Below are 15,478 nucleotides of genomic sequence, written 5' to 3' on the forward strand. Positions count from 1 at the left end.
AGTGATTAAGTAGGACAGTAGTGGGGCTTTTGTTAGGGTGGGTGATCTGAGGGCCCTCTTGGAACTTGGAGGATGACATGGGAAGGTGTCTGAGCAGCCAGGAGAGCCTGCATCATCACTAAGATGAGAACCAGAGGGGCAGAATCCATATACCAAGCCCTCAGCTCATCAAGAAGATATAACAATTGTGTATATACATGCACCCAACATTAGAGCACCTAATATATTAAGCAAATGCTAACAGTTTTCTGAAGGGAGAAACAAGACAATAATACAGTAAGAAAACCTTGGACTTGACCCATACCCAGCCCTTTCCTTTTCCATTAGTGAGTAGCTGCTCTGGGTATAGCATGTGTAGGAAACATAAGGTGTGATGTTTGCCATCAGACTGCTTACCTGCCTGCTTTTCAAAGAGCTAAATGATAATGCAGTAATTTAAATAACACAAGAATAGTTTGTGTAGCATAAGGGACTGCACGTTGAGAGGGGAAGGGCTGCTGAAAGGGAGAGTGAGCTGGCCTGATGGTGCAGGTCTGGGAGTGGCGGGGGAGGGAGGAGGGAGGCCCTTCCATGTGAGGGGCGGCAGTGAACCCTGTGTTGCAAGGGTGGGCTGAACCAGGCAGCTGGGTCTAGGTCAGAAGGCTCTTGGATGCGAAGTTAAGGACTATGGATTTTATCCTGTAGAAACTGGGGGCGGGGTATTGGGGGGGCAGTGTTGACATTTTTGAGGAGGGGAATGGATTGACCAAAAGGGACATTAATCAGACAAGCAGACTGGAAGTAGGGTTCTGGCAACAAGGAACTTGGTTGTTCAGGCTGCTGGCATGTGAGAGGTGGGATTAGGGTGGTGATGTGGGAATGAATTGCAAAAGATGGTCATGAGAGATACTTCAAACAAAGGATGAAAGGATGTGCCTGGTTAGGAATCAAAGTTGACCTCAAGATTACAAGCCGGGGTGACTGGACGTAGTAACTGAGAAAGATGAATGTCAATGGGAGCATATCAAGGCTTCCTAGAGCTTGACCCTCACTGACACCCACCTGTCAGCTAACTTAGCACAGGTAGCAACTATTCAGTTATGATGTACATTACATAGTATGATTTTGGGGCTAGCTTTGTACTTTTTAAAATTAAACTAAAATTAAGAATAGATTTACAAACCTTTCTTAGCCAATCCAAGTACACATCTAACTATCCCACCTTTTTTTTTTTAACCTTAGGTTGACCCCAAAGATTGGCTTCCCATGGAGTGAAATCAGGAACATCTCTTTCAATGACAAAAAGTTTGTCATTAAGCCCATCGACAAGAAGGCTCCTGTAAGTTCGTAAGCGTTACAGGTTACTGTTTTTCATTTTGCATCCAAATACGTTTCCAACATAAAGGTCAGATTTCTCTGTGTGACAAGGAGCTGGTGATACTCAGAATTACCTGTGGGTGGAGGGGGGAAGAATTCCCAGTAGGTTACATGGAGGGTTAAGGTCCCCTTGGGCTGTGCCACTGGGCATTGCAGTAGGAGGTTATGGTGGAGCCCAGCGGTCCGTCAAAAGCCAGCGGAGTCTTGTCATCTAAGTTTCCAAATGGTCTTCATTCCTTATGAAGAAAAGGGCAGTTCTGAGTCATCGACCTTTGCTAAATGATAAGCATTTCACAGAGTGTTGCATTTCTGGGCTTGTGAAATGTTCATATTGGTGTGGAAAACCGGCCTGCCTCCAGGCAGCGGGCCTGGGGTGGGGTACCCCCTGGAGCGTGCACTCTGATGGTTAAGCCTCGCGGCCAGGCTTTGACTTGGTGAGCTGTCCTTGCAACTTAGCCACGTTAGGATACGTCAGGCTTGCTGGCCCCCGCGCCCCCGCTCCTCCTGGTACAGACTGTGCCTTGTTTTTCTCTAACTGCCCTGTGCCCCGCAGGTGGTCTTCACGCTGGCACCTTCACATCGGTGCTGATGTGGGAAACGGCCCCTCACAAAGAAGAGCCTGGTGGGCAGTCATCCTGGGAGGACTTAGCTAGAAAAGGGACGTCATATCTTAGAATTTGAAGAATACCGATTGTTAGCTAATAGCTGTAAAGACCGGTACATTGTAGAAATTATGTAAACTTTCAGCTGAGTTTGCTCAAAAGATTAAGACATACATACATACTGTAGAGTGGTGGAATGGGTGAGGAGTTTGTTTTCTTTTTTTTGAAAAGACATGGAGGAATTTTTTTTTTTTTAATTTATTTATTTTTAGCTGGGTTGGGTCTTCGTTGCTGCACACAGGCTTCCTCTAGTTGCGGCGAGCCGGGGCTACTCTTCATTGCGGTGCGCAGGCTTCTCACTGCAGTGGCTTCTCTTGTTGCAGAGCACGGGCTCTAGGTGCGCGGGCTCAGTAGTTGTGGCTCGCGGGCTCTAGAGCGCAGGCTCAGTAGTTGTGGCACACGGGCTTAGCTGCTCCGCGGCATGTGGGATCTTCCTGGACCAGGGATTGAACCCGTGTCCCCTGCATTGGCAGGCGGATTCTTAACCACTGCGCCACCAAGGAGGCCTAGGAGTTTGTTTTCTAATCGGAAATCTGTTCTTTAAAAAACTGCCACTTGAAGAAATTCTCTTATCCTTCTTGGAGCCTATTGTGAATTTTACCAAAATTATAGTTAGGAAAGAACTTGGTGTCTCATGTAATTTGGTTCCTTAGTTACAGCGTTCGGCTCAGAGAGGCACGTCTGGGAGCCCTCCAGGGCTTGGGCACCGCGTGATGACGGTTAACGCTCAGGGGACAGCATGTGGCATTGCTGTCCAACTGCTCCTCCCACGGAGGGGTTAGTCCCGAGTAAGGGAAAACCAGAGGTCTGGACGCTGTGTGTAAAAGTATTGTCTTCATTGAAAGACACTTTCAGTATTCCTGCTGTTCGCAAACTCTTGACTTCTGCTCCATGGGTAGTTGCACAGCTACTTTAAATTAAACAAGCGTTTAATACAGACTCTCAAGCTCCATGGTAACAGGTCACATTAACATGCAGCACCATGAACCGAGGGTCATCATAGTGTTACCAGTGTTACGTGGGCAGTGAGATGGGGCAGTTAGAGCGAGAAGATCCTGCGATCCTGTGTAGGCTACTGTCTGTTCATGAGATGTTACTGATTGTTCAGAACATTTTTTAAGAAGTGACAGAAGCAGGAATTCTGGGTAGACTGTTTAAGAATTAAGTGGTATGGTTTTTTTCAAATTTGGTTTAAGGTTAGCTTCCGAAAAGCTCAAGAATATTGTATAATCACAAGCTCCCAAGCAAAGGCAGTTGCGATATATCTGGTTGAATTAGCCGAGTATACTTTTGCTATAATCTGGTTTTATGTGAAGCCATCACTTGAAGGGGGAAGAAGGGAGAGAGAAACGTTTGCTGGTCACGTGCTGCGCGTCAGGCGCGATACTAGGGTGGTGTGCAGGTGGTGTGCACGGCGGAACAGGACAGGTCCCGCCCCATGAGGTGAACACGCCAGTGAAGAGATGGGTGAAGACAAACGAAACAAGTAACGTGCTTGCTGGCAGAGAATTTAACAGCGCAGCCGTACTGAGTGACAGATCCGGGGACGCAGATGAGAGGTGGGGTGGGCGATGGCTTCAGGTGGGTGGGTCAGGGGGCCTCATGGAGGAGGAGGCGTCCTCTGCTTGGGTGCCTTATGGTGGGGGGCTGGCTGGGGGGACGGGTCCCTTGGGGCCCGCACACCTCCCAGGGCTGCTCTGCGCAGCCGCAGGCAGGCTTAGCGCCTGGGGCGGTAGAACACCACATGTCCAAGTTCACGCCTTTACGTAGAAGACAGAAAAGGAGACCCGGAAGGTCGGTCGCGTCATCGCGTCACCACACGGGGGGGGGGGGGGGGGGGGGAGGGATTCCTGAGCTTGCGTGGAGGGCGGTCCCCTGGGCAAGCGCCCCGCTGAGCCCCGGCCCGCTCCTCAGCCAGGCAGCTTCCACTCGGGTGCCGTGGCTCGGGGCCGTGATTTTGACTCTTGTGCTGTTCAGTGCTTGCCTGGGTGGCTCATGGGGCCGAGACAGCTGGCTCCCCTTTAGAATGGGCCTTTTGTTCCTGCCCCACGGGAGAGGCGGAAGGATGGAGACGTGCACGTGACAGCAGCGGGCCCCGCCCAGCCTGCGCAGAGGGCAGCCCCGAGGCTCCTGTGTTCACCCGACAGCTCGCCAGGGCTTCCCTCCTTCTTCCCCCGTGTCCTTGGGGACTTGGGTTCACTTTCCTCACGCCTGGTTTCAGGTTTTAGGACATCGTTCTCTGCCAGTTAAGACGGCCTGCCCCAGGTCTCATCAGGAGGCCTGGGCTGGAGACGTGGATTTAGAAATCTCTAAATAAAAATTTCTAGTTTCTGTTTTTAACTTGAAGTCAGGAACTGGCCTCCTCCAAAGGCGGCACAAGGGATTCCTCCACCTCCCGCGAAGCCATGGATGCTCTCACTGTCTCTGGTGTCCGCAGGCCCTGTCTTCGGGCAACCGGATGCTGTGGGGAGTGTCACCTGCAGTTCTGACCCTTGATATTTTTTAAGTGACATTTTTCTGAAGAGGAGTTCGTGCTAATTATAGAGTTTCTTTACAAATACTTAGGAACCACAGGCAAGACCCATTTGGGTAGCATGGCTGTGCAGCCGTAACAAGAGATTATTTTCTCTTTGTGTAATAAGAGACAAGTGGGTAATAAAAATACCCGTTTCTCCCAGCTCCACAGACACCTCCCTGGGAAACCCTATGACTTAATACCAAGTGTGTGAAACCCCAAGGAGAGCCCCCCCGAGGAGGTCCATGGGCTCTCAGGCCTGACATTACTCTCCCCCGAGCATTTTTGGACAGGTGTACGGACTGAGGCACTAGGCAGGCCCTTCCTGGGCCTGTCGATCCGCTCGCCCGGCGTGTCCCGTAGGTTTCGGAAGTCGCCGTGGGACACGCAGCACTGCTGCTTGGTCTCAGCCCCGCTCTCCCTGTGAGGTGGTCGGCGTCTGGATGCTGAGGGCCCTGTGCCTCAGAAGAGAAAGGAAAGCAGGAAGAGGAAGCAGATGGGCCTTTTCCAGTAGCTTTTAGCAGGAGTTTCTAAACTATACTGCTTCTCTGTCGCCTCTGTTAATTACACGGGTAATCAGGAGCTAGGAAACAAGACCCTGTGTCATCCATGTCCCAGACTCGTGCGGTCACAAGCCACGAAGCTCTTGGATGCTGTGATTTTGTTCTTGTTTTTAAGAAGGCTTTCCAGTAGCGGTTTTGTAAGGCAGCCCGAAGTCTGAGTGAGCGTGTTGTGTACCAGCCAGCTTTCATTGTGCCGGACGCCTTCCTAAGTCCTTGTGAACATCCTCTGATTTAATCCTCACAACAAGACCACTAACTGTATATATAGCTGAAGATGCTGAGGCTCAGAGTGATGGAGCGACTTGCCCAGTATCACGGGGTCAGATGCGACAGGGCTGCGTGAAGTGTCAGTCGCCAGCAGACAGTTGTTCCCTGGGCACATTGGTTTGGTCCTGGGAACGTAGAGATGAATGAATGTGGCCCAGCTCTCCGGGGAGCTGATCGTCTAGTGGCGGAGAGAGAGCGGAACAAGCCAGCGGGGTAAGGCACCAGCATCGCCGTGGCTGACCTCTCCATCAGGTGCAGGGGGCACAGAAGTGACAGCCACGGAGGAGGAGAGATCTCGTGGAAGTGCTGTGGGATTGGACATGACATGCCAAGTAGGAGGGACTGTGTGAGGACGTGCTCACGGTGTGAAAGAGTGCAGTTTAGGTGAACGAGGGGTGGGTCAGGGCCGGAAGGCCTTCACTTGCGCCAGGCCAGGGCGTTTGCACCTGGTCCTGGAGCTGACGGGCTGGCATCGAAGTTCCGCCAGTGACCCTAGCGGTGCGCTGGTAGCGGCGTGGGAGGCGAGAGGTTGAGGCGGAGACGGAAGCTCCGTGAAGTAGGCGAAGCTGTGCTGTGCGGGCAGGAATCGGGGACGGACGGGGCTGTTAGCCTGAAGGCCGGTGGGACTGGGCCCGGGGCAGCGTTGTGGTCCAGCCGTGGGGTTCAGTGCGCACGCTCGCTCTGCTTGTCCTGCAGAACGTGCGCCCCGTGGCACCAGGAACATCTCTTTGTCATCCGGGGTCAGTGGCTTTACCTTGAACCCTCTTTCTGGCCCCTACTCTCTGCTACGTTTGTCCTTTTCGAAGAGGTATCCAGACGTGGGTGAAGTCGGGTTTGGAAGAAGAAAGCCAAAGGAAAGCGTGCCCCTTGTCGCAGTCTGCCCTGTTCTCTTCTGCAGGACTTCGTGTTCTATGCCCCCCGCCTGCGAATTAACAAGCGGATCCTGCAGCTGTGCATGGGGAACCACGAGCTGTACATGCGCCGCAGGAAGCCCGACACCATCGAGGTGCAGCAGATGAAGGCCCAGGCCCGCGAGGAGAAGCACCAGAAGCAGCTGGAGCGGTGAGCCAGGGGTGGGCGGTGGCAGGAGGGCAGGTCGGGGCGTGGGGACAGGACAGCCGTGTCTGCGCTGCTCCCCGCAGAAGGGCTGGTGCGTCACAGTCTGCGGGGCCGCGGCTCAGCCCTCGGAGCTGCCTCGCTGTGGGCAGGGCAGAGCCCGCGCCCGAGGTGGAGAGCCGTCAGGGCACCTGGGGTTCCTGCTGTCACCCCTGTCCTCTGCGGGACGGACGGGCCCGGGGCCTGGACGAGGCGCTGGGGACAGCCGGTAACCAAGATGCAGCTGCGCCTCGTGTGCCTGGGCTGGTGAGGGGCTGGCTCCAGGCAGGGCCGCCTGCTGGGACGACCAGGCTGCTGTGTGGAGTCTGAGCCTCCGGTGCCGCCTCTGCCCCTCGCGGGAACAGGCAGCAGCTGGAAACCGAGAAGAAAAGGAGAGAAACCGTGGAGAGAGAGAAAGAGCAGATGATGCGTGAGAAGGAGGAGCTGATGCTCAGGCTGCAGGACTACGAGGAGAAAACCAGGAAAGCGGAGAAAGGTGGGCGGGGCCTCCCGGTAGACGCCGTGCCGTGCCGTTCCGGCGGGTTGCGATGGGAGGGCCGGACGGTCGGCGCACACGCCACCGGGAGCGAACCCTCTCCCGAGGATACACATCCCAGAAGAGACGTGATAAAATGGTGGTTTGGATTAGAAAATAATTCTGTACTTTATTAACACCTGTGTGGGTTCTGTGCTGAATGCTTTATGTACAGTAATCCTTTTGAGCTGCCCCCAGTCCTGTGAGGTGAGGGCTGAATTATCCCCCGTTCCTGACGAGGATGTTCAGGTCCCGTGAGATAGAATGCTCGGCCTGCGGTCACCGGAGCTGTGCTGCTTCTCCCCCGCTATAAGCTGCAACCCGGGCGCGTTTCTGGGGAGAGCAGCACCACGAGGGTGCGGCCGGGCCCGGGCCGGGGGAGGGCGGTTTCACCACCGTGAGCGTTCCCTTCAGTGTCCCGGGGAGAAGAGGTCCCGGCACCGTGGAACTCGGTCCGCCGCTTTGCAGCGCTGGTGTGGGTGTGTTCACGCTCGTGTCCCACCCGCTCCCCTCTGGGTGGGAATTCGGGGTCAGGACTGCAGGGTCCCTGGCAGGAGCCTCGAGCAGCTCTGCTTCTGCGCTGTGTCCAGAGCTCTCGGACCAGATCCAGCGAGCACTAACGCTGGAGGAGGAGAGGAAGCGGGCGCAGGCGGAGTCCGAGCGCCTGGAGGCGGAGCGCCTGGCCGCGCTGCACGCCAAGGACGAGCTGGAGAGGCAGGCGGCCGACCAGATCAAGAGCCAGGAGCAGCTGGTAGGGGGCACGGCCTCGCGGTGCTCAGTTACAGAGAGGCTGCCTCGGGCACTGAAAAAGGGACACCTGCCGTGTAATAATTGGTATCGGGGCTGTAAGGTGACCTGCCTGAGGGTGTGGGGTGGCCCGTGGGGAGGGGCCCTGCGGTGGTTGGCCCTCGGGCGGCGGGCTTACCAAAACACGTGACCCTTCGTCCGCGAGTGGCCTGCCGCAAGCTTCCCGGAAATCACCTCGGCTCCTGCTCCTTTCCCAGGCCACGGAGCTCGCCGAGTACACCGCCAAGATCGCCCTCCTGGAGGAGGCGCGGCGGCGCAAGGAGGACGAGGTGGAGACGTGGCAGCTCCGGGTGAGCGCTGGCGAGGACGCGGTGGATCAGCTGGGGCACCGAGCGCCACTTGCTCACCGTGCTCTGGCCGCCCCCGTCGGGAACTAGCTTGGTGTGGGATTACGCGGGTGCCCCCAGCGGCGGCCACGGTGCCTGCGCGGAGCCCTCCTGCCGCTCCCAGCGCCGGTCCTCGCGCGTGGCGCACGCGTGGGAAGACCTGGATCCTGGGGGTTCTCCAGGCTCTGCCGGGCCGGTGGCCTCGCCTCTGAGGCTCGATTTCCTTGCAGATCGAGACGAGCAGTACCCGACTTTTAAGGACCCCCAGGGCTTTAGTCAGTTTTCGCTGTAATAATAGTGAGAACCGCGTTCGTGCCGGCGTCGGGGAGCCTGTCTTCATCCGGGAGCCCCCTCGCGTACTGGGACTGCGCTGTGGGTCGGGTTCAGGGTGTAGACCACGGCCAGGCCGTGGGGCTCCTCTCCCCTCCCCCGCTCTTTCCACGCTTCCCCCTCCGCGGTGGTCCCTTCTGGGGACGGCCGGCACCTCCCCCTCACGGGTCTTCACCCCCGCCCCACCCCCCAACTCTAGCTGTGTGCAGAGCACTCCAGTCCTTAGGTTTTCGGAGAAAGTGCTCCTTATATAAAGTATTAAATGAGAGGAACTGGTTACAAAACAGGCACAAGCTAATAAGCATGTCTCGGGGTCAGGATGGTGACGAGGTGGGCGGGGTGAGTGTGCGGACCCCCAGGAGTTGCTGGAAGGACTACTGGGTGGCGGGTAAGAAGGGCTTGAGCTGGGGGCTGGCAGGCCGGGAGGGGCTTGATAGCAGCGGCCGCGCAGGGAAAGAACAAACCGAACACCGGCATGCTGGCGTGCTCTTCAGTGGCTGGAGGGTTTGCTGCTTTAACAATTTTTTTTCCCAAAAGTATACGCAGTGAACATATACAGGGACTACAGACATAAAAAAGTTAATAGTACTTAGAAAAATGTCAAGACCTGGCATGACAGTTTCTCTTGGTGCCATGGGCACAGTTGATACCTGGTCAGGGGATCCGGGTCCCCAGACCTGGAAGAGGCTGCACAGACCAGGGCCACCTGGTCAGCCACATTCCTGGCCCCTCAGCTCTGTGCTGCTTCAGGCCACGCGCATCCAGCCCCCAGGAGAAGGGGGAGGCGGGGAGCGGAATCCTTCTTCTCTTAGCATGGACCGTGGGCCTTCTTGTAGAGAAAAGGTGGCTCTTAAGAAAATGGTCCAAACACGAGGTTCCCCGTGAAAGATTCTCAGCTGTCCATTTATCTGCTTTCAAAGGCCAAAGAAGCCCAGGATGACCTGGTAAAGACCAAGGAGGAGCTGCACCTGGTGATGACCACGCCCCCGCCGCCTCCGCCCCCAGTGTACGAGCCCGTTAACTACCACGTCCAGGAGAACCCGCAGGAGGAGGGCACGGAGTACACGGGCTACAGCGCCGAGCTGTCCAGTGAGGGCATCCTGGACGACCGCAACGAGGAGAAGCGCATCACCGAGGCCGAGAAGAACGAGCGCGTGCAGCGGCAGCTGAGGGTGAGCACGATGCGGGCCAGGCCCCCTTCCCCCCCCCGAGGGGCGGGCTCCGTGTGGGGCGTCGAGCTGACCAAGGCTGCTTCGCGTTGCAGACTCTGACCAGCGAGCTGTCCCAGGCCAGAGACGAGAACAAGCGGACCCACAACGACATCATCCACAACGAGAACATGAGGCAAGGCCGGGACAAGTACAAGACGCTGCGTCAGATCCGCCAGGGCAACACCAAGCAGCGCATCGACGAGTTCGAGGCCATGTGAAGGGCGCCGCCGCCCCCGGGCTCGGCGGAGCGAGGGCCGCTGGCCGACTCTTAACGCGTAACTTGTATTGATCGTTCTCGAAACCTACAGCCCTCATCGTCCTCCAGGCCCTTTAAAAAGAGAGTAGTTATTTCAGTGGGAATGTTCTAGGGCTGGGAGTTTATTTTTCCCAACCGTATCATAGTGCCAAACAGGCCTGATTTTTATTTTTATTATTATTAAATCACTTCCTGTTTTATGCTTGGAGCAGGACTGAATCAGTTAAGATGCCTGTAATGTCTGAATAACTAACTCCGTGCTGGCATGCGTGATACGAGATTCCATATAATTAAAACCACATCGTGGCTTATATTCTGTGCCATACTTTTTTCTATTTGAAATTAGCTGAAATTGATTTCTTCTTGATTTCTATGAAGGATACATCTTTGTATATTTGGTTTTTGAAGGGTGAAATTTTTGAAAAGTCCGAAGCACTCACACGCTTGCCCACACGATTGCCTTCCTCCAGGCCTTCAGTTCAGTTGATGAAATCCTGTGATCATTCGATCACTCAGGATAAACAATGCAGGAGGAGACTGTATTCTTGGATGATAATTTTTTTCCTTCCTTTTTTTGCTTAACAGTTAGAGGGCTACATTGTTGGACTTATACACCTAAATCATGATCAGCTGTAGAGTATAGTATTTATATGTAAGTGATAATGTGGGTTTGTAACATTAGTTTAAAAAAGGGAAAGTTTCATTCTGTATATTTTGTTACCTTTTACAGAATAATAAAAAGTACATATTAAAAACCATGTAACCATAGCACTTAATCTGATGTGACCTGAGGGCAGGAATGAAGCTGATTAACTGCTATAACCTCATCTGGGAAAAATGGCTTTTTACTTTTAGTGTTCCTTGTGCGTGTAATTGACTACGCGCAATTTGACTTTCCTGTCAGAGCTGCTTGTTTGGAAACGGACTCGCAGGCTGTTCTGCTAATTCAGACTCCAGCCGTGAGGGCCCTCCTGACCCGGTCAGCATCTCAGTCCTTCCACAAGCAGAACCTGCTCCGACCCCCTTCCTCTCCCGGCCACGTCCTTGAAGAGGCGGCAGGTGTCCGCACGCGCTCGGCGCCGCTTCTGCTCACTCGCGTCCTGCCTTTCCATGCTCTGCTCGGTCCTTTTCCTTTCAGATGTCCCGTGAGGATGAACCCAAGGCCGGCAGGCTGCGGCGGCAGGTGTCTCCGGGCAGGTGCTGCCGGAGCAGCCCTTCTCGGACTCAGCGCCCGCGCAGCCTGGCAGCCACGCGGTGTGGGGCTGGGGCCGCCCGCGGGTGACCTTAGCGCTGACCCACCGGAAACGGGCGCCCCTCAGCACCCCGTGGGGACGGCCGACCTCCTCCAGAAACGGTTTTCCACGGCAGAATGGTAGGAATTGACTACCCACCACGTTCTTCTTTTCCCTTTGAAACGCACATAAACAAGGCCATAATTTTCGCTGTTTGATAAGCACAGGGAGACCGGGGTAACTGCTGAACATTTATTGAAATCAGGTCATTTTCCACATCTCTCAAAGCACAGATAACCAACCTGAGACTTAACTAACGTAGCATCGATAATGGTTCCGTCTAAATACACGCAGAGGAACGTGGAAGAACGTCTCAGCGGCAGGACGGCTGTAGACGGGGAGAGCTCACACTCCCCAGGGCCCTTCCCTACCCTCCACCCACCCCGTGCCCGCACGCCCAGCCCCGCAGCCGACCGTCAGGCCCCGGCACCTGAAACCCCGCTGCGCCCGGAGCCTCCGGTCAGTGCAGGGTGAGGGTCATGTCTGTCCACAGGTTGGGGCTGGAAAGCACTTTCTGCCACTGGAGCTTTGATTGTGAGCACGAGTCTGCGCCGCCCGCTGGCTCTTCCTCTGTGTGCGAGCGAAGGGACAGATTAGTGATGGCGGCCAGGGGACACTCACCGTCCTTTCGCAGCTTTTTTAAAAAGGACCAGCAGCAAAGTATACCGTAACTTTTCACCAGAACTTAAGACCATATTAAAATGTGCCCCGCCAGTAAGGAGAGGAGTTCCTTAGAGGAAAGGGTGTCCTTTGGACAGTGTTCCTTTTAAAACAAATTGTAATTTAACAGCGAGTCTCGTTTCTCTTCAGTGGTCTCGGAGGCCCTGGGAATGTGTGCAGGTGTTTTGGTTGTGACAGTGTTGGGGGGCCCTGATGCCCCCCCCCACCCCCGTGAAAAGCCAGCAGCACTCCTGCTGAGTGACACTGAAAAGCACCACCCTCTACCCCCTCTGTTAATGAAATACTTTCTGAATTGCCATTTGTTTGGGTTAAGAAGATATTCTCCTTTAGGAAAATAATCCTTGTATGATTGACGGCCAGAAACAAAAGCAAATACTGTACCCAGGCCATTTTGAGACCTTGAATTTTTGTTTCTTTAGCAGATCTAAATCTCATTTAAATCGTTGAAATGCCTTGCTGTATTACCGCTCAGTTGTAAAGTAAAAGCTAGACTAAGTAATGGGTTAGGCAGTCACCTGCCATCATGGAAACACTTTTTCTTTTAATAGTATCCATGTAGGTAGGACAGTCACTAAGGATCACCGATGCAGCTTGGGCCTAATAAATATCTCAGACTTACCAGAACCAAGCCTGGCGCCTCCCAGCAAGCGGTCGTTCACACCGAAGGTGGCCTGGTCCCAAACGGTTAATTCTAGGGTGGACTGCCTCAGCTGAGAAGGGGTGACCCCTTTGAAAACGAAGGAGTGCTTCCACTGGGGACAGGCTTGCTTCTTCAGGACGGGGGACTTCAGTCTCAACCTCTGCTGATCTGGCAGAGTGAGACAGCTGCACAAGGAAATAGATTCAAACCCTGTAAGCTCTGCCCGCCACACGGCCCCCTCTCTCTGTTGGTACTTGCTCTTCAGTGAGACTTAAGTGCTCAGAAAAGTGCTAAACCCACTTGCAGAACAAAAATTGCGAGCAAGGAACAAGAACGGGAATTTTGAGATCTGGCTACGTGACCTCTCACTAGGATGTTCCAAATTTCTCTTAGAGCTGAATTCTGTTCCACGTACTCTATTAAGGGAACTTTGGGATTCTAGGCCACGTGGCCCTTGTCTTAATCCGCCTCCTTGGTATGCCGACCACCAGGCGACAGTGAGGCTCCTTAGACCTGCTACCCAGGGACCAGGACCCTGCACCCACGTTGTCTCCTTTAACCCTGTTCTCAGGAAGATAAACGCAGAAGGGCTAAGTCACTTGCTCAAGGCCGTACAGATAAGTGGAGGGAAGGCTTAGGAGATGAACTCAGTTCTGTCTGGATGAGGTAAGCCATCGTTTTTCCATTATGTCACTGACTGGGGATTCAGCAATTCTATATACTTATTCATGGTGTTTGCTTTACTTCTGGAGACACCATTACACCTGAAGTGAGTAAGAATGAAGCACAAAGTCATCCGTCTCACTGTTAATCCAAGAGGAGATGTTAAGCTAAAGAAATATTTACCAACCACACTGCTTTCCCCTTGCCCCACTCAGTCCCTAGGGCTGATGTACTGATGTCACAAGGACTGATAAGATTGGGGTTTAGTTTAAAATGTGGTATTCCAGAGCCAGCCTCAGCACTCCCAAGTCCCATGAATTCTTGGAAACTCGTCTTTAACACGCATTATGTCGGATTTTCATAGGAAAGCTAAAATAAGGTTAAAATGGCTGACGCTTTTTGGTGTTCCCTTACAGGGACTATGCCATATGTGTAACAGATCATCAATAAATCATATTTGATTAAATGTAATACTTACCCCTTAACAAATGAGTTTAAGGTACCATCTGAGCGCACAGGTAAATTCTTGGCTCCCAGCACTACCAAACAGAGCTGACCGTTACGTGATGGCTGATCTCCCGTCCCTGGAAGGAAAGCTGGCATTTACCGTCAGCACTACTTCTGCGGCACGCGACGGCACCACCCCAAACCGGCAGCCTAACCCGAGGGTGGGTTACAGCCCTCGGATCCCGAGCGCGCGCGCGAGCAGAGCACGCCCACCGCGAGCGCACACGCCGCCCCGCTGCGCGGTCCGCACGGCGGCAGCAGGGAAGGACTTATAGTCCCGGGAGCCGGAAGCTGCCGAGAGTAACGAGGGGCCAAGGAGAGGCGGAGGCAGGAGCGTGAGCCAGCTGTGGCCGGTGGGCTGGGGAGGAGACCCGTGATAGAGGGGCTGCCGCGGACCACAGGGACCGTGCTGCTGGCCTGCTGGGGGCCCTGTGAGCCCGGCAGCAGAACTCCCTCTTCTGTCAGAGAGGAAGCCACGAATCACGTCGTGGAAGTGCTCCTCCCCCGTCTTCACTCTCCACCCTCGTCTCTTCCACGGGCCCCACGCTGTGGGTCAGTGACGCCTCCTGAAGCTCCTGCCGTGCCGCCGCGGCTCCCGTGGCCCAGGAGCAGGGAGCTGGCCACCCGGAGCCTTGCAGGCGCCTGAACCTGGAGGCGGGGACGAGCTCCCGGCCGTCACGCAGGCGGTCAGTCTGCGAGGGGGGCCCAGCGGGACCGCTTCCCCAGGCAGGCCAGGCGAGCCGGCCCCCTGGGAGGAAAGCCTCGGGGCAGGTGTCCTAGGAGCCCGTGAAGCAGGCACCACGGGCCTGCTTTGGTTGCTCGTTTCCCTTCGAGCCGAGGCTTCCAGAGAACCCGCCTCCCAGGCTGGGCTTCGCGGGTTGGGTGGGAGTTACTGGGCCACGTGGGATCGGGGGTGGCGGGAGGAAACGCTGGGAAACTGCCCAGGCTCTGGGGACAGCGACAGACAAACGTTTGCGGGGCTGGCGGCCACCCACCTTCTTGAGCCTCCTGGAGCTTTCTGGGCCCTGCAGGGAGGACCAGTTTGGCCCGGACTACAAGCTCTCCGTTTTTCGTGGGAACGCTGTCTTCGTCCTTCTCTGCCTGTGGGAAGAGCGGGATTCCCCAGACCCAGAATCTCCTGGGCTTCTCTCACTGCCTCAGCTCTGTCCATAAGTGTCCCCTTCCAACCTCCCCCTGCCAAGCCTCTGCGGGCCTGGGGGAGCCCCAGGTGGTGTGGGCACACCTGTGGCAGGGCTGGGCTTCCTTCTGTTTGGGGACGTTTCACTCCTACCCTCACCAACCCCAGCTCTGCCACCCCGGCAGATGCAGCCCACCAGAGGCAGTTGAGCCGAGGACGCAGAGGGTCTGCAAGGCCCTGGCACGTCCCCACGGGATGGCCTTAAGAAAGCCCGGACACACCCGAAGCTGAAAAAGTAAAACAAAACAAGCCCACATCGATTCCACCCAGGTTAGTAAAGGTTCGAGCTACCTGTCCCGTGCCAGGGACTGCGGCAGGCACGGGAAACCGCGGGGTCCAGGGCTCCCCCGTCTGCTGAGTCGGCCCCGCCCACCCCAGAACCCACACTGAGGACCCAGGCGGCTTCTCTGGTCGCGAGTGATTTCTGCCAGAAAGTGAGCGAAGGAGGGGCTTGGAGAGCGTGACTGTGACCCCCATCAACATTTCACCCAGCGGGGTGAGGGTGGGACGCTGGGAAGCGTCTAGATTCGTCCGGTGCCACCGGCAGGGAGGAGCAGCCTCCACCCTCAGCATC

At 55.3% G+C, this 15,478-nt stretch overlaps 2 protein-coding genes across 3 annotated transcripts in view; one reads left to right on the top strand and one right to left on the bottom strand.

The window, feature by feature from the left end:
- The window catches only part of EZR (ezrin), a 50,128-nt gene extending 39,447 nt beyond the window's left edge, over positions 1-10,681 (top strand). The window contains 7 exon segments of the mRNA XM_068551705.1: positions 1,222-1,318; positions 6,262-6,425; positions 6,824-6,954; positions 7,584-7,744; positions 7,998-8,090; positions 9,377-9,628; positions 9,721-10,681. Of these exon segments, the coding sequence (XP_068407806.1) occupies positions 1,222-1,318; positions 6,262-6,425; positions 6,824-6,954; positions 7,584-7,744; positions 7,998-8,090; positions 9,377-9,628; positions 9,721-9,885 (1,063 nt within the window). The 3' untranslated portion in view covers positions 9,886-10,681.
- The window catches only part of SYTL3 (synaptotagmin like 3), a 95,582-nt gene that overhangs the window by 6,777 nt on the left and 73,327 nt on the right, over positions 1-15,478 (bottom strand). Inside the window, exons 12-16 of one of the 2 annotated variants that reach the window (XM_068551707.1) lie at positions 14,702-14,807; positions 13,678-13,783; positions 12,516-12,721; positions 11,646-11,785; positions 11,270-11,330 (exon numbers count right to left, since the gene is read on the bottom strand). In XM_068551707.1, coding sequence (XP_068407808.1) covers positions 11,676-11,785; positions 12,516-12,721; positions 13,678-13,783; positions 14,702-14,807 — 528 coding nt within the window. In that variant the 3' untranslated portion in view covers positions 11,270-11,330; positions 11,646-11,675. Of the gene's footprint in view, positions 1-11,269; positions 11,331-11,645; positions 11,786-12,515; positions 12,722-13,677; positions 13,784-14,701; positions 14,808-15,478 lie in introns of those variants that run through there. The other variant, XM_068551706.1, reaches the window with a different exon arrangement.

Source organism: Eschrichtius robustus, chromosome 9 (genome assembly GCF_028021215.1).
Source record: "Eschrichtius robustus isolate mEscRob2 chromosome 9, mEscRob2.pri, whole genome shotgun sequence".
Classification (NCBI taxonomy): Eukaryota; Metazoa; Chordata; class Mammalia; order Artiodactyla; family Eschrichtiidae; genus Eschrichtius; species Eschrichtius robustus.